General features: G+C 40.7%; 1 protein-coding gene across 3 annotated transcripts in view; it reads left to right on the forward strand.

Annotated features, from left to right (window-relative positions):
* ITPR2 (inositol 1,4,5-trisphosphate receptor type 2) overlaps positions 1-18,071 on the forward strand; it is a 267,849-nt gene that overhangs the window by 65,809 nt on the left and 183,969 nt on the right. For 2 of the 3 annotated variants that reach the window (XM_039379969.1, XM_027711719.2), the window contains 4 exons: positions 3,987-4,085; positions 5,008-5,091; positions 6,019-6,165; positions 7,381-7,476. In XM_039379969.1, the coding sequence (XP_039235903.1) occupies positions 3,987-4,085; positions 5,008-5,091; positions 6,019-6,165; positions 7,381-7,476 (426 nt within the window). Of the gene's footprint in view, positions 1-2,706; positions 2,763-3,986; positions 4,086-5,007; positions 5,092-6,018; positions 6,166-7,380; positions 7,477-18,071 lie in introns of those variants that run through there. The other variant, XM_027711720.2, reaches the window with a different exon arrangement.

An 18,071-nucleotide genomic window follows, 5' to 3' on the forward strand; every position in this document is an offset into this window, starting at 1 on the left:
GGAATGTTTGCCCCCTCTTGCCTGTGCAGTGATCAGTGAAAGCTCTCTCAGGATCACAGATGGGAATGCCTCTTTTCTCCTGGATTTTCTCTTGTTAACTTTGTGGTTATCCAGTTCTTGGGATGCCATCCAGGATGACTGTGGTTGCTTGCAACTCCTTTAGGCAATCTATTGTGGAGAGGAGAAGGACTGCATTCCCAGCTCCTGGTCCAATGTCCCTAAAGTCAAAGTCTTTTCCTGCTTCACGTACTGATCAAAAGGGTATGTGAAAATCCCTCTTTTTCCCAAAGCCTGTTGCAGAGAACTAGAGCAAATGTAGCCCTCTGGGGGGGTCTCTGCATGGCTTTTCAGGCGGGGAAAACAATTGTTGTGGATCAAACCTGTTATTCTTTTCCCTCCTAGGGAAGAAAAAAGGGTGACCATTGCTTTAAGGTTTTGCCTTAATTTCTTAGAGTAACATCAGTTCAGCATCTTCCTAATTTCTCATACTTGAAAATTAATTACATGTCTTGCTCTCCAGAGTGAGGACCTGGGATTCCCAGACTGTGATTTGCAAAGCCAGTGTGAGCCCTTACACCTGGAAACAGCAGAATGATCCCAAGCCTTATAAGTCATCCTCAGCACTACAGAGGTTTTGATTCAATTTTATACTATTGAGCACCCTTAAGAGTTTGGAAGCAGATTTGCTGATCTAAAAAGGTTGCAGGTGATCAGTGATCTCTGTAACATCCCATTCCACAGACCTCTCTCCTAGTTTGTTCCCTGTGGGGCTGTATCTGATGCTCTCTGAGTGCTCTGTGGGAAACTGTCAGGCTCACTCCTAACTTAATGTCCTCCTTTGGAACCTGCCTGCTGCTCATCTTCTGTCACCAGGTGTTGCCTTTCAGGGCTGGGATTATAATTTATAGAGGAAATTTCTTGAGACCCAAGTTGTTCCTCATTTCCACCAGGCCCAAACAAGATCTGATAATTTTCTTTGCAAACTTCCGGTGATAAACATGACTCCTTTGGTAGCTTTCTCATAACTGCTCTGGCACATTTCCAGCCCTTCAACAGACCCAGAAACCAGGCAGCTGTTGCATGAGGCTTAGCAAGTGATGGGGGAAATCCTAATTTGCTTCTCACAGATGGAGAGAAGGCCAGACTTCTACCCACTCCTTTCTTCTCAGTTAGTCCCAGGCATGGAGTAACTTAGACCTCTCAGTGCATGGTTTCTGTTTGGAAACTTTGTGGATTTTTAAATTTGTTTTCAGTTTCCTGTATCAAGGAAATTCCCTAAGAAAACGTTTTAGAAAGTCTTTCAAACAATAGAAGTGATTATTGAATTACTGCTTTGAGGGCTGCTACTGTGCTAGGTTACCCAGGCAAGGTAGATCCAAATATACCAGATATCCTAAAAGAAATCTGGGGGGAAGCTGTGATACAAGAAGTCATGTGTGTGACTCTTCTGGTAAGTCATCACAGTTGTTCAGCCCTATGAAATGTTTTAGAACTTAGTCTTCTGAAGGAGGGTTAGCTTAGATTCATTAGCAACTGATTAGTTATGCAAATCAATGAAAGTAATGAAAGAATATGGCTGAAAATTTAGGGTAATTGGCATAACTGCAATATTTGCTGCAGACTTTATTAAGTCTTCATTATTTATGGAGCTCTGCTTCAGTGAAAGATGTGGCTGATTAAGGCTAGAGCTGGTTCCAGATTGTTTGAATAGCAGAATAATTGCTAAAATTTGAAGTGTGTCAGCTGTGCCACTGGGAGGTGTGGACATGAAGTAGCAGGGCCTTTGGTGTGCAGGACTAACTCCATTGCATTCAAGACTGAAGGGCCTTGTAGGTTTAACTTGAATTCAAAAACTGGATTCTTACTGGCTTCACTGTGAGTTTAATCATTTGTTGGAAGTCTCTTATCTAGACCAGCAAAGATAAGAGTTTTTTCAAAGGGATCATGAATAAAATCCTCAAAAGCTGTGTGTCTGAGGCAACTTTTCATGGCTGTGTGTAAGGAAGAAGTCCCAGAGACCTGTCAAACTATTACCCGCTGCTGGCCTACAGCACACTGTGTCCAGCTGGGCTGAAGGGTGGCTGAGGAAAATGAGGAAGAGCCGGTGTCAGTTTTGATTTTGTAGAGCAAAACTTTAGGAATGTATTGCTCTGTCTTCTCTGGTCTCCATGTGGTACAAATCTACAGGCAGAAATAGGGGCACCTGGGCTTGTGGGTGCTCTGCCTTTGGTGTTTCGGGCACGCTGGGACGTTATTTGGAGCCAGGAATAACTGGGGAGGGGTTGGGAGGAAGGCAAGAGCGCAGACTTGTATAAGAGAACAGGATTTCTGTTGTGTTCTGCATCACTGGTGGGGAGTGTCTGGGAAACAAGGGCTGTGAAATTGCCTTTATCCTTTCCTTCCCAACCACTTATGGAGGTTTGAAGCCTAAAGGAAAAGAAGAAAGGAAAAGAGCACTGGATGCCTTGTTGCTCTTTTGGCAGCCAGTAGAGCTGACCAGCACTGAGAACAGGTTGCTGAGGTGGACTTGGAGCAAGGGAGGAGTCTGAGACAGCAACCATGACCCCACATAACAGCTCTTCCTCAGATGTGTGCCTACAGCAAAGTAGAAAAAGATACTTAATGATGCTCTTACTAATTAAAGTTATGATAGTCCTTGTGTACATGCAATAATTTTGAAGTCCTGATTCCCCTTTGCAGGGTGCAAGCCTGGTGGCATTTTGGTTAATGAATTGTCTGGTCATAACTTCTTAAAACAGGCTGTAAGTAATGTGTGTGTGGAGCATGGCATGCAGGAATGTAATGCACAAGTAAACCGTGTCTTAAAGGCATCTTGTCATTATTTTGGTTCTGCTATTGAATTTGTTCTCATTGTTTGGATAAAGTAGGATTTTTGTGTGTTGTCTGAGCATGATGACACTGTCTTGTGCTGCTGTTTATTTTGGCTTTGTTGATAAAGAACAGGCAACCTTCCTTTTTACCTCTGCAATAAATGGGCCAAATTCACGTGTTGGAGTGACACGAGGTTGAGTTGGGCTGTGCTTTTCCATAGGAAATGTGCTGATCAATGCAGAAAGCCGTTTTGTTTCTTTGCCTTCCAAAAGAAAGCATGGCTTGTGCAGCATTTTATATGGTAAAAAAATCACATGTAGCCACTTGTCTTCATGTCTGTGTGTGCTTAAAATTGCTGTGAACAACTTAAGCAAATCAGGACCCAGCGCCAACCAATCTATGTGGATTGATCTTTTTTTATTATTTATTTCTTTCTCCCCTTCCAGGCATGAATTGAATTCTATATATGCATGTCTCAAGCAGTTTTTAGGTCAAAGTGTTTTTCCCTGTCTGTATAGGTAAAAAATTGCAAGGGCGTGAGAATTTGCTTGTAGGGAGTCAGCTAGGAATTCCTCTTGTAGAGAGAAGGTCTCTCAGCTGATGCACCTGCTGCTTGTGCTGAGCTCCAAACACTATTTAGAAAGTAACGCAGAGAGGATGGAGTACATTTTTCCTCTCTCTGACTTTGCAGTGATTTATGTTCCTCTCTGGATTGCAGTCATGCAGTCTAAATCACAGAACTCCTGAGCCTGTCATCACTTTTGCCAGAAGATGGGCCACAGAGCTCAGGAGCCACGATTATTTTCTAAGCTTTCTCTGCCTTTTGGCTGCGGTAAAGAGTAGTTAATGTAATTTTTAGATGAACTGAAGTGCTCTTGGAATTCATAGATTCATATCTATTTCATGGCCTTGAGTTTCTGCTGAAACACAGGTGATGTGTTTACTGGGAATGTGAGGATTCATTAGTGGGAAGTATTGAACCCTGTGATTGCAGAGCATGGGTGAACAGAGCTGCTGTGTGAATTGCCTGCAAATAAATTCCCCCGGTGCCGTTCCTAGAGCATGCACTTGAGTCATTGTCTAAAAATGTAACATTGCTTCATTTTATTGGATAACTACGTAGGTCTAAAATGCACTTTATTTCTGACTTGCAGGTTGTTGTGGGAGATAAAGTTGTTCTCATGCCAGTCAATGCAGGGCAGCCTCTGCATGCTAGCAATATTGAGCTCCTGGATAACCCTGGCTGCAAAGAGGTGAGCTCAGGGTAGGGAGGAGGGGTAACTGCTGGTCTGAGATGTGTTATAGAAAGGCTGAGAGAACTGGGATTGTTCAGCCTGGAGAAGAGAAGCCTTTGGGGTGACCTAATTGTGGCCTTCCAGGACCTGAAAGGAGCCCACAAGGAAGAGGGAGAGAAACTATTTCCAAGGGCCTGGAGTGACAGGACAAGGGGAAATGGCTTCAAACTGACAGAGAGCGGGTTTAGATTGGATATTGGGAAAAAATTCTTCCGTGTGAGGGTGGGGAGGCCCTGGCACAGGTTGCCCAGAGAAGCTGTGGTTGCCCCTGGATCCCTGGAAGTGTCCAAGGCCAGGTTGGATGGGGCTCTGAGCAACCTGGGCTAGTGGAAGGTGTCCCTGCCCATGGCAGGGGGTGGAACTGGATGATCTGTAATGTCCCTTCCAACCCAAGCATTTCTATCATTCCATTCTATTCTTTACTGGTAGCCAGAACCCACCATGGGCCCACCGTGGGCTCTAAGCCAGTATTAAACATTGCTTCCAGCCTGGCCTCAAAAAAAACCAAGAGGAAATATTCTTGGTGCAGTTGTGCCTGGCACTGAAAGCTTTGTGAGGTTTGCTTGAGTATCTCAGACTCTCACTGAGGTAAGTCCTTGTCCAACATCTCTTCAGGATGTTTTTTGGAGGCTGTCAAGAGACAGAGCAGCATTTTGCCTGCCCAACCTTTTGTAGTATCAACCTCATTAACACTTGGGATCTTCAGGCCCCACATTAGGAACTGTACAAATACGTAGCCAAGCCATGTCCCCTGCCATCCTAGACGTGGTGTGGTCTTTTAGAAAAATAGAATATCTCAAAAAGAAAAGGACACCCTCTAAGATTATAATTGGGTTGGTTTTTGTTGTTGTTATTGTTTTCTTTTTTTTTTTCTTTAAAGGTAAATGCTGTCAACTGTAACACAAGCTGGAAAATAACTTTGTTCATGAAATTCAGTAGTTATCGAGATGATGTCCTGAAAGGAGTAAGTATGATTTTTAAGTTGTTTTTTGAATCTGAAAAATTATATTGTATAAGACTGTAGAGAAATATTACATGGTGAATAAAAGAAGTGAGGACCTTGTGGAGCTGTTGAGGATCCCTCACTACTGCCCTTCAACAGGTAGAATGTTTTTCCTTTGTATTTTTGTCTTACTATATGAAATTTGGATTGTTCTGGCTTCAAGCCGCTTTCCCCTCCCACAGAAACTGAGGAGCACAGAAAATGAGAAAAGATGAGGTTCAAGCTCAGGATGATGAGAGTGCAGAATAGCTGTGACACTTCAGGTTATGCCAATATGTTAAAAGTGGTGTAACAGGCTTGCAGAAGGGAGTGAGGCATGAAAGGTGCCAATAGCTGCAATAAGACAACATAGCTTTAAATACTGAGATATTGCACAGTTTTATGCCTGCAGATCAATCTCTGAGGTAATTTACATTTCCATTTTAAAGATATATTTAATTTGTCCTCACATGCACCTCAATAAGTCATTATCCACTGGTTACTTTTCAGTGGGTATCAAGGTACCAGCAGTTTTTGAGGAGGAATTTGAAAGGGAAAATGGTGTATTTGTGTAGACCTATTTGGGGATAGTGTTTCAAGCCTTAGGAAGAGGCAGAGGGAAACAAAGATGATGCCAGCAGAAGAAAAAGAGAGAGGGAGCTGGTGTTGGTTGCAGAGAAGAAGAGTTGAGATATGATATTAGAAAAATTTCTGCACTCCCCTTAAATAATAATAAGAGGGATTAGAAATAATAATAAAAAAAATCAATTTAGTAAGGTTAACTAGAATTAAAACCCACCTTTAGGTTAATTGTTGCCCACTCTTCATTGCTATGTAGAAATGATGTAGAAAATGAGTCCAGCAGCTTTGCTTACCACTTCATAATGTTTTGTTTTCATATGATTTCAGGGAGATGTTGTCAGGCTATTCCATGCAGAGCAAGAGAAGTTTCTGACCTGTGATGAATATGAGAAGAAACAGCATATTTTCCTCCGTACTACATTACGTCAGTCAGCCACTTCTGCAACGAGTTCTAAAGCACTGTGGGAAATAGAGGTATTTTTTTTCTTCTTTTTATAAATATTTCAGGGCCTGAAGGCCAGGGTTCAGTGAAAAGACTTTGCCACAACATGAGTCATTCATAGCCTCTTGATATCATCGTACACCTCCCTGTGACTATTATTATTTTAAGAAGCAGTTTGTGTGGGATGAACCCTGAAGAGATGCTTTATTGCAGTGCCTGGGTGGGGAGAGGAGGATTCCTTACTCTATTTACCTGTGCTAAAATGAGGAAGAGACAAATTCCAAATTCAGACTTGACGTAAATTGTGTGATTTTATTGAAGCCAGTCAAATGATGCTCATCTATCCTGAGCTTTGAGTGTTTGCATTTAACCTCATGTGCAATATAGAAAATGGAAAGTTTTGGCCAGCAGGAAGTCTCAGAATTGTCATTGATTCCATTCTTCTGCAACAGGACACATTTTACAGTTAGCCTGAACAAAGATGAGGTTGTGAATGGGGGTGATTTTGAGAAGATGACAAACAAATATATATTTATTCAACTGGGAAAGATCAGAAATTGTCTCAAATCCTTGTTATTACAGTAATGTAACTTCTATACCCAGAAGTTCTTGTGTGATGAACATACTTTCTGCATAAAAAACCAGAGTCCTTAGGCAAATGGTTGAGTTTTGTCTGCGCTGTCTGGAACAGAGTGAATTGCAGTTGTAGTTATTGGACATTACTCCTTAAAAGAATCAGGCACTGCTGGGTTTGAAGAAGGCAAATGACCTACAGCTCAGTAGAGGGGAAAAAAGAAATAACCTGTGATATTTCAAATGATATGAGGATATTTTTCAGAAGCCCCTGGTATTGCCAAAAATGAAGCTGGTATAATTGGGGAAGTAATTTAGGATGGTTTCAATTTTACTCTTAAGTAGTGCCTGGTAGTGTAGAGCAGCTACTTTCTTAAGCTCCAGATTCACACCATGTCATTTTAAAGGAAAATCTGACTCAAGAGGCTTGCAGGGAGTGGATTAATAAAAGCATGAAATGTAATAGGAGGAATATTTCCTGGCACCTGGCAAAAAATTAATGTAACTAGTCATTACCTGTGGTGAGCTTAGTGTAAGCACAGAGTTCCTCTCTGTGGCAGATTGTTTGTAATGGCATAGTTTACATAATTTTATTTGGAATGAACTGTAAGAAAAGTCAGTGATCTAAATATGATCTTGAGGAGCATGATTAAAATCTGTACTTCTCATTTTAGGTTGTCCATCACGACCCTTGCCGGGGAGGGGCAGGACAGTGGAACAGCTTGTTTAGGTTTAAGCATTTGGCAACTGGGAACTACTTGGCTGCAGAGGTAAGGATGTGCAATGTTTGCAACTTGGCTGGTTTATTATCTGGTTAAGGCAAAATAATATTTTGACTCCCCAGAAGAGCAGCTTAATGTCTTTTAAGACCCATAATTGTCCTTAAAAATCAAATACGACTTTTGACAAGCTGGAATAGAGCAGATAATACCAAGTTTATGAAATGGTACCGTCTTGGATTTTTTTCATGGTTGCAAGAAGCTGTGAACTTTTTAAGTCACATCTAATTCATATTAACACTGGTCTGTGTCCAAGTTATATCTGTGGAATGAAAAGCAGGTTGTTTTTTTCCCTGCTGATTTAGTTAGGTCTGTGCAGGATTGCTTCTTTTCACTTATGCTTTGAAGTATGAGTGTGAGAATTTACTACAAGAGCCAGTTATAAATCACTGTATGTTAGTGAATCCCTGAAAAAAGACTGAGTTGAGTTAGTGCAACTTCTGTATGCAGACAACTCCTTAGTATTGCCAGGGTGCTGCTTTAATTTTCCAGCTCCTCTCACAGCCTGCGCTGATTTGAGAGTAAGAGCAAAGAGGAGCTATCAGACCTTTACTTATTTCTAATTATGTCAAAATCAGTGTCAAATCATAAACAGTGGACTGCTAATAATAGATAATTTTCAACAGGCAACCAGCACTCCCACCTAAGAGTGGGAGTGTTTTCCTTTCTGCTTACAGTGAGAGATGTTCCTAGTAGGAATATTTTACTCAGGCTAGCTAAACTGATAAGAGTCAGCAAAGGCATCAAATACTCTGATGGGCTTCCTTCTCCCACCACACCAGAATGATCTGGCTCAGGGATTTTCAGGAGAAAAATCTTCAGGTGAAGAGTTGTCGAACTCGACCTTTCTACCTTTCTGGAAAGAAAATCCCCATTGGGAAGACCTGTCATATGGAGAATACAGTTGGTAGAGTGAGAGCTGGAGGAGCTTTTGGGTTGAACAGAGGTGCTATGCTGTGACTGGAGAGCAGCGTTAGTGACTGTATCTATGAAGTGTGAAATACCTGCTGGTGGAGATATTAAAAAGCACTGCTGTAATAAAAAGCTGTGAACTGTATTTTGCACAGTTCATATGTCAGGCACAACACACCAGCCAGCCAGACACGTCAGAGATTTATGAACAGGCAGGCAGACACCTCATGTGCGTGATCCAACTTTAAATCAATTGGGCAAAGCTTCCTGAACACTTATCTGTGCTCCTGCAGCACAGGGAGATTACTGATGGTATGGATTATCAACAGCGTCACACATTGCCATGACCTGATTTTGTTTAAGCTTCCATGATAAAGATATCTAGAGTGGAATAATAAGTACAAACACAGGGACAAAATTCCCAAATCTTTTAAGCAGTCTGTTGTTGGCTAATGATTCTGTCACAGTTTGAGCTGTTGTAAATCAGGATTGATCACTGTTTATAACAGTCTTTTTCTTACTCCGTCCTCCCTTAAATCAACTTGATGTGTACCATGGAGACTTCTGCAGTGGAACGTACATGGGTCAAGCCTCAGACAACGAGCAGAAGTGTCCTTCACCTGGGTGTCTCTGCTCCTCCACAGCTGGGCTCATACCTTGTGTGAGCAGTGCTGTGCTTTCTCTTTTTCTCTGTGCCAGATGTAAACTGGTTCTTCTGGTTTGTGACCTTGTGGGTCACTGCTGAGCCGTGTTGTGAAGGGATGCCACTGCAACTTGTTAAGGCCAAGAGATGATCTGGGGAGTAAGAAAAATTGAAGATATTTGCCTCAGAGGATTTAGTAATTTAAAACTGATAAAGTTGTTTCAATATTGCAGTAAGTTAGAAAAAAAAAAAGTTAAGCAATAGAGTTCTTCGGTAAACAAAACATATGGGTGAGTACTTGTAAACCTAATTCTTATAAACTTGAGAGAATAAAGCCAGGATGTGTAAGTCCTAAATTCCATGTTCCTTAGAATTACAATCAGCCACCCAACTTTTGTTACCTTTGACCTCTGATACCTCTGACTTCTGACACAATCTCAAGCAGTAGAATTTCCTTTAATCCTCTTGGCATTATTTAACCTAATTTTAATTACTGTGCTCTGAAGTTCTTTAAGACCTACTAATACCTTAAAGCAACCTTGATCCTTCTACCAGACTCTGGGCTGAAGGTGAGCCACCCTGAAAGCCCCACTGCTAAAGGAGTGGGAGACATTTGGTAACTGGACATACCTGTGTTGTCATTGACATTGGGAACATTAAGCCACAGGCTCAGACATTCCTAAAAGATTGAAATCATAAAAAAGTGGAACCAAATACGCAGCTGAAAAATTGGGAAGAGAAACTGTCGTCTTTGGAGACAGTGGGAGTTCCTCTGTTAGTGTCAGAAGGGCTTGATTTCACCCAAAAGAGCTGAGCCAGATCTTTAGCAGGAGATTTAGACGCTAAGCCACCAGCTAAGATCCAGGCTGCTGACTTTTATTCTCATCTTCACAGAGTCAGCAATCTCTCAGAAAAGGTTCTGTGAAGATTCTTTTTTTAGCCCTGGTTACAGCAAAATGACCCAAGTTATTTCCAATCTTGGTATTTATGAAGAGAGGCTGTAAGGTTATGTGAAAATGGAATGTTTCAAAGTAACAAAGGTTGTCCCAAAAGTCTTTCTGGTGCATGTTGCACATGTAGAATGCACATGTGTAGAATACTCTATGTGTGTGGGAGTGAACTGCAGTTTACTCAAACAGCCTTTGAGATGTTGCAGGTTGGGCCCACACAGCTGTGCCTTTCTCATGAACACACATAACCTTTTCAGTATTCAAGATAAAAATCACTTTGAACTGAGTATCAAGTTATCTATTGTGCTGAAACCAAAACATGCACCTTTAATACTGTTCTCCTCGTGTACAGCATCTCTAGTTCTGTGATTTCCAAACTAGATAATTTGTCCTGAGACAAATTTGCTGTATGAGGCTGTTAAACAGAGATATGTGTGTCCATGCATACACAAGACATGCAGGATAAGTCTGCCATTTCAAGTTCAACTTCTCAGATGAGGTGAATGTGGCTAAAGTAATTACAAAATATATATGCATATATCAAATATTGCACTAGACAATAGATAACCACAGTAGGTTGCCTATGAAACATTGTGAACATGGAAATAATCATAGTGCAGAATTTGTAAGGAAAAATCTGTGATAATTCTGTTTTACTTAGTAGAATAGATCAGAGTTACCAGATACCTTAGCCAAGATATGGCAGTAAGTATGGTGAGGTAATTGTCTTTAACACTAAATTAGCTGTACTGTACTAAATAATTAAGATAACGCAGATAAGATGGCAGCCCTCAGTGTTTACATTTTGTGCTTCTGTAGAATTGTGGCCATAAACAAGGGTTCAAGTTATTCTGTGGAAAACTCTGGCTTTCTTAGAGAGTTTGCTTTCATCTTCCTGTGAGAATGAAAAGGCAGGGTTTAAGCTGTAAAATGGATCAGCTCTGATCAGAGTTTTGTTCAAAACTCTTCTTAAAGTCCCGCATGAAACATTCTTCCAGCTTTGGGATTTTTTAGCATTAATGCACAGTGGGGTTTCTTTTGAAGGTAGGAATGGTTGAAGCCGGTTGACCTGGGCAGCACAGGGTTACATACACGAGGTGAAATGACAATTATATGAATATTCTGAATTGAGCAGGAGGTTCAGTCCAACCGCTGTCCCTGAGGTGGTGTTGGCAGGGACCTCCAGGGTGTGGGGAAAAGGGAATAGTCTGTGCTGGAATAGGGTCAGTGAACTGAGGCACCAGGGGCACGAGTGGTTTGGGTGGGATAACAAGAACTGCTGAAGTTGTGGCACTGTCAGCTGGTTTTTCCCTTGTTCTGGTCTAAACCACTTGCTGAGAACTCTTGGATCAGTGATCAGTAAAAGTTACTTATATTCCTCTTGTCTTTCTTGAATAAGTTCTTCCCATATTATCTCACTCTGCTTTTTGTCAAAATTGTATCAAACCACCCATTTCTTCTCAGAGAAGCTTATGTATGTTATTCACCTTAGCCTAAGAATTGCTGTTAAACTTTACTTTTAAATGCATTTCTGTTATGCCTCAGGATTAAGTCCATGGCAGAGGGTGTTGGAACTAGAGATCTTTAAGGTCCCTTTCAACCCCAACCATCCTGTGATTAAAAATATTAGCCTGCCATGTATTGTTATAATAATTTATTTGTCCAGGCAGACAAAGCCATACTTTTTCCTAATAAATTTAATCCTGTTGTAAAAATCCCTTGATCTGGTTCATGGTAAAGATAGCTAAGTGCATGTTCAAGTTCATATGGATAGATAGTAATCCTCTCCTGCCTTCTGAATATGATATAGTAAAGAATGTCACAAGAATAGAAAACACAGCATTTAATAAGATTTTAAAAAGATTACATGTTTGGGTGGGTAATAGTATCCTCGGCATTAGCTAAGATAAAAGAAATGTAAAATGAAAATTAGTTCTTGAACTCGAGGATATAAATCAGGATTAACCTCTTGAAGCCCTAGAGAAACTTTCTCTGTAGTTTTATGGCCTTTTCCTCCACCTCCTTAAATAGCTGTGGAAAATGGGAGTTCCTGCATAGAATGTTTTATTAAGGCAGCTGAGTCTGAATATTTGAAGTCCATATTTTAGGCATTTTGTTATCCAGTTTTTGAAAACTGGGTATTGACAGAGATTATTTGTATTTAGGAAGCAAAAAAAAGGAACCACTGTTATTTTTTGGGGTGGCATGGAAGCAAACCTTGGCAGAGGGATTTATTCACCCACTGGTCATGCAGCTCACGCAGAGGAGGAGAACATGGTGGCAGATGCTCTGTGGTTCCTATTACCTTTAGAACACTGTGGCAAATAACTGGATCAAAATGGCCTTGTTTAGTAGATGTGCAGGTACCTTTTGCTCAAGGAGAAGAGTTTGCAAACCAGAGAAGGTACCAGGAGGTGGCAGCATCCACCAAGGCCTTCACACATTTAATCTATTGGTATTGCGGGACCTCCTTACCTGGAGGCCGCTTCAAAATCCCCCTTTGGAACCAGTTTTCCCCGGTCTCTTCATTAAATGTTAATACAGCATTGAGATTAGTTTCTGTCTGTTGGGCTCAGTGATTGGAGAGGTTTGCCAAGGTGAGGGGGTGAACCTGGCACCGTGAGCCTTATTTCTGTTTTTCAGTGTCTCACAGGAGTGGGGTTTTGCTTAAAGCTCTATGAGTGAGGGATAATTTACAGCTGTGCATGAAGCGATGGAAGAGATCCAGACTAGAGGAGGAGAATGGATTACTGATTTACAGAGCCAGTCTGACCTGTTCCACAGACTTGGATGTGGCTTTTTAAAGTGGCGGAGTTAGAAGCTGTCCAGAGCTAGATTTTTCCAAGGTTTTTAAGAATCTTGAGAATGCAGCTAAATTTCTTGACCTGGCTTGCCTTGACTTTGGTGGAAGTTAAGAACAACATTTGCATCTGTCAGTGTGCAAACACCTCTATAAATCTGGATCTTGGAGAAAGGAGTTTTTTTCTTCCCTCAGCCAGCTAGACCTGAGACTGTTCGGCAATACTTTTTCAGTCCTACCTAACTTGGCTGCATTTGGGCTGTGTTTGTTTACATACAGGCTTTAGGAGGAAGGAAGTGCAAAGCGATTAACACAGCATTTATTGTCATCTCGTCATTGTAAGGACCACTTCTGTTATTACAAATGCAACATCTTCTGGTATTGCATTTTGATGTGTCTGAAACCAGCAGATGCATTATTTTTTTTGTTTGTTTATTATTTCAAGACTACTTGAGAGGCTTTTATTCAGTTATATTTGTACCTCTTTGTTTGTGATGCTTAATGGAGGTTTACAAGTCTCCCCTCATTTGCTTTTTATTGTTGGTGGGGTTTTGTATGCATGTGTTCTTTGTTTATTTTTTTAACAGTAGAAATACCAACCATGTCTAATTCAATCATCCTTAGTTATTTTTGTGAGGACCACTGAAAGGCATGTGGGATATTAACATTTAGAACATAACTCTTGGAGAGATGAGGATGCTTTTTCATCTAGCACAGGTTGGTGTGGAGCTACTGAAGCTCAGATTGAGGTTGTGGCCCAGCATTCAGGTTGGACTAAAGGATTTTTAAACTCCCCTCAGATGATGATTATCAGGAACCCTGTGCCAGTGCTGTGGCAGGTTTGAATGGAGTTTATGAAGGTAAAGTCATAGCCAGTCTTTCTGGCAAGTTAACAAGATGGCAAAAGTCCTTTCAATGCCACTGAAGTCTTTGAAATTGTGCAAAAGTCCTTTCCATTTATCGAAAGCTAATCAGTATGACATTAACAAAGAACAAAGCAAGCCTAATGAAGATGAAAGATTTGAAAAGTGGATTATTTTTCTTTTGTGCTGGCTTTTTTTCCCTGAAACACTTATCCTTGTTGACTGAGTAACAGGCTGATTATCAAATGAAATGGGAACTGTTTACGTGTATTAAATTAGATCCTTTCATTCTTTGTCTGAGTTTCCTTCATAAATGTAGGTTTTAACCAAGTCATTAAAATGCTCATTTAGCTGAAATTTGGCAATCTAATTCCTTCCCTGACAAGATGCTTTAAATACCCTTTACCTAGTCAACAAAATTTGATTAAAACCAGCATGGGTGTTTCTTTCCTCAAACTCCTTTCTCTCACTCTTAATTGAGTGTCCAAAAATACCCTGTTTGGGTACTTTCCATGCATTTCTCCAAGAAAGCAGCATTCAATATAAATGTGAAATTTCAAGCTGTTTGTCCACAGTTGCTGGAGTGTGAAGCATATCTTATTACCTGAAAATGCAAAAGTAAAGATTAAAGCTAGGAATAACCTGTTAGCAAGAAGTTGTTTTGCACAATAGTAGAACAGCAAGAAGTTATGTTCAGTTGAGTCTTATGGATTGAAAACTTTAAAGATAGAACTTTGACTGACTTCAGTGTGTAAAATTTTACACTGTGTAAAACTGCGATGTCTTCCATGGTGCTGTGATGGGAAAGAAAAGTTGATAGGGTAAACCCATTTTCTGGAGTTTGGGAGATTCTGTGTAGGCTGGAGGATGTGTGTTTAGTCTGGTTCATATGTACAAGCAATTGGAAAAGATGAAGTGTCTGTGGTGTCATAAATCATTGTCACTGGAGCTGTGAGAGCTGATTATCTTAGTCTTGCTGCTGGACAGAGTCCAGAGGAGGTACTAAGATGATCAGAGGGCTGGAGCAGCTCTGCTGTGAGGAAAGGCTGAGAGAACTGGGATTGTTCAGCCTGGAGAAGAGAAGCCTTTGGGGTGACCTAATTGTGGCCTTCCAGGACCTGAAAGGAGCCCACAAGGAAGAGGGAGAGAGACTATTTCCAAGGGCCTGGAGTGACAGGACAAGGGGAATTGGCTTCAAACTGACAGAGAGTAGGTTTAGATTGGATATTGGGAAAAAATTCTTCCGTGTGAGGGTGGGGAGGCCCTGGCACAGGTTGCCCAGAGAAGCTGTGGCTGCCCCTGGATCCCTGGAAGTGTCCAAGGCCAGGTTGGATGGGGCTCTGAGCAACCTGGGCTAGTGGAAGGTGTCCCTGCCCATGGCAGGGGGTTGGGACTGGATGATCTTTAAGGTCCCTTCCAACCCAAACCTTTTTATGATAACATGACATGAGTTTCAGGGTCTTTGATATTGTTTACTTTTCAGCCATGAGGAGGCTGAACTCTCATTTTGTGGTACCTTTTTCTCTCCCATCCATGGGAAGGTAAAAAATGGCTGTGCCTAAGTTTGTTGAAAAACAAGCAGTGGAGTATTAGGATTTCTGGATTATTCTACATTGAAAAAGAAACTGTTGAAGATATACTCTAAAAAGATCTATACTCTAAAAAAATAACACGTAATCAAGCTGTTACAATAATGATTTGTACAATCACACTTGCTTAAGCTCTGCAGTTTGCAATGCATCATGTGCTTACTGAATATTGACTGCAGGCACCTTCCAGTGGCATTTTGCAGAAATATTCGGTACTGTATTTCAGCTACACTTCTGTAAATTGCAACTTCAACACATCCAATGACACAAAAAAGCTCAAAGACTGTTGAGCTTTAATGAGGCCTATTTTAGCACAGTATTCTTACTTTCTAAACACCTGCAAAAAATTTTTACTTGATCTCATTAGCAGTGAGGGAAAAAAATATTAATGTTGTTATTTTCAAGGATTCGTTTGTTTTGGAGGCTTATTGAAGAACATGGGAGTGATCCTACATAAATCAGAAAAAGCAATAGATTTTGGAGTGTTAAGACTGTCACTGTGTCCTTAGGTCATTGGATATTGAGAAGGACTCAGAACAAGTGTAATATGACATACAACACCACATGATTTATGCTCCCTCTACCTGGAGAGTATAGGATGGAATAACAGCTAATAGTCTGATTTATTTTTTTTTTCAGAAATCCTCAGCACCAACAACCTCAGCTGAAAGGAAAATAAAAGTGGCAGCTGCCAAGCACAGCTGAAAATGGGGCCATGAATGTCAGCCCTAAAACTGTGTTTTGTCGTGTTTATAGTTTAACGTCAGGATCTCAAAACTTCCTCTGAACATCACATTTTTAGTTTTATTATTTCTGTAACAGTGGGGCAGGAAAACCATCATAAAAGACATAATTGATTTTTTTCATTGGAGCCTTCTGTCTCCCTCACCCTCAGTCCACAGGTGAACTATTTTTGAGGTTTGAGGGCAATCTGTTCAGTGATTTTTAAAGTAGGCAAGAAGTGTCGTGGGAGGGAGATTTTCCTAGCTTCTCTTGTTTTGGCTGTATTTTATAAAAGAATCATCATTATGTTGAAAGCAAGCAGCTGAAAGATAGAATTCAGGACCTAATTCATACTGGGTAGACAACTCGAGCCCTTCAGTGAAACCCTGTAGGTTTATTGTGTTCCAAAATCAAATCTTCAGTGCACAGTTCTTTGCTGAGTCTGGTGACAGACCTGAGGTGACCCACACTTTGTCTCACTTGCTTACAACCAGCAGAATCTGAAGATAGGGTAAAACTTAGCCTTTCTGTACCTTCTTTGCTTCTGTGCTGAAAGGCCTCAGAGTGTGGCCTTTCCATTACCTGATAATTTTCTCTGGTCTTGATGGAGAACCAAAGGTAGAGAGCTGAGCTTGGCTGTCCAAATGGGCAATTTTGAATTATTTTAAGGTGTCAGTTAGTGCGGAAAGAAGTGTGAGAACTTAGGAAGAAACCAAAACTATACGGAAACAGTTACATATATGACTTCTGCTTGTATGTTGTTGGGCACTCATCTCCCATTCCTGTTGTAGGGCAGAAGCAGGTAGGAATCAGAGCCAGGAGAGTGTGTGAGATTGTCATGGAAAAGCAAAAGGCAAGTTTTGGGATAGTTGTCAAGGCAGGGTGGAAAGCAGGCTTTCTTATATGATGGTAACACAGTGGCTAATGCAAATACTGAAATGAAGGCAGAATAAGCCTTTGGTCATTTCTGTGTTACCTCATCAAGTTGTGACACAGAGGGAAGGGATTTTCGGCAGTTTTAAAAATATCTTAAAGTTTTCCACCTTTTTTCAGGTTCATGATATGGTGGGGAGCTGGCTTTTTTTTTGGGGGGGGGGAGTGGGTAAAGGGGTATAAGTGATAATGGTTAATAAAAACTTTATAAACTTAGCAAAAACTCTTCACAAAAGTTGTCTGTGTAATGTTAGATGTATGATAATATGATGTTGAAAAGTTTTACTGGGATTCATTAATTTTGCCCTGTGCAATTCACTTCTGGCTCTTCCAGACTGGTAATGCCAAATTCAAGCCAAGAAAATGACTGTACTTACGTGTAAGATGTATACACACTGTGATTGCTAAAGAACTAAATTGCCTTATATAACTTATAACTTCAGCATTTTCAGTGCTTTGATGGCATATCCTATGTCAGGGAATATTGGTAAATATTGAGGCAAAATTGTTTCTTTATGTAAGTCAAATCTTGAAAGGTTTCATGTGCAGCCAGTGAGTGGGTGTGTATGTTTTTATTTATTTGAGAGTGTATCTGCCTACATAATCACTCATCTTAGAGTCTACATATTTCTCTTGTCAAAAGTCTTCTCTTATCATATTAAAGGCTGTTAAATACTTTATAGTGTCTTTCATCCAAGCTTCTCATATTGCTTTAGCTATTAATTAATGCTTGATAGTCCTGGTATGAGATAGAAAATATTATCCCCTTTACTAATGGTTAAGCAGAACCACAATGCAATGAAACACTTGTCTATAGAGGCACTGCCATCCCTGTTTCAAAGCTGGGTTAGTTCTGAGCTCACTGTCTTCCTGTAATATCTCAGTAGACATCAAGAGTGTTAATTTTTTATCTCAACGTATCTGCTCCAGGTCAGTCCTGGAAGTGATTGCATGTGTAAGTGTGTGGGTGACTAACTTGCAGTGTTTAGAATAGTAACTATCTGTGCTTTCTTCATCATCCTTTTTGGTTTTGGTTATTTGAGATTCCTCTTGATTTAAGCTTGGTTGCAAGATGCACTTTTTTGAGGTGAGGACAGAGCCAGCTAAGTCAGAAACTGAATTGTAATTCTTATACTCTCATTCTCGTGCTGCTTCTAAACACTCCACTGTCCT

This window comes from Pipra filicauda, unplaced genomic scaffold (genome assembly GCF_003945595.2).
Source record: "Pipra filicauda isolate LSUMZ 115617 unplaced genomic scaffold, ASM394559v2 scaffold181_size1560634_pilon, whole genome shotgun sequence".
NCBI lineage: Eukaryota > Metazoa > Chordata > Aves > Passeriformes > Pipridae > Pipra > Pipra filicauda.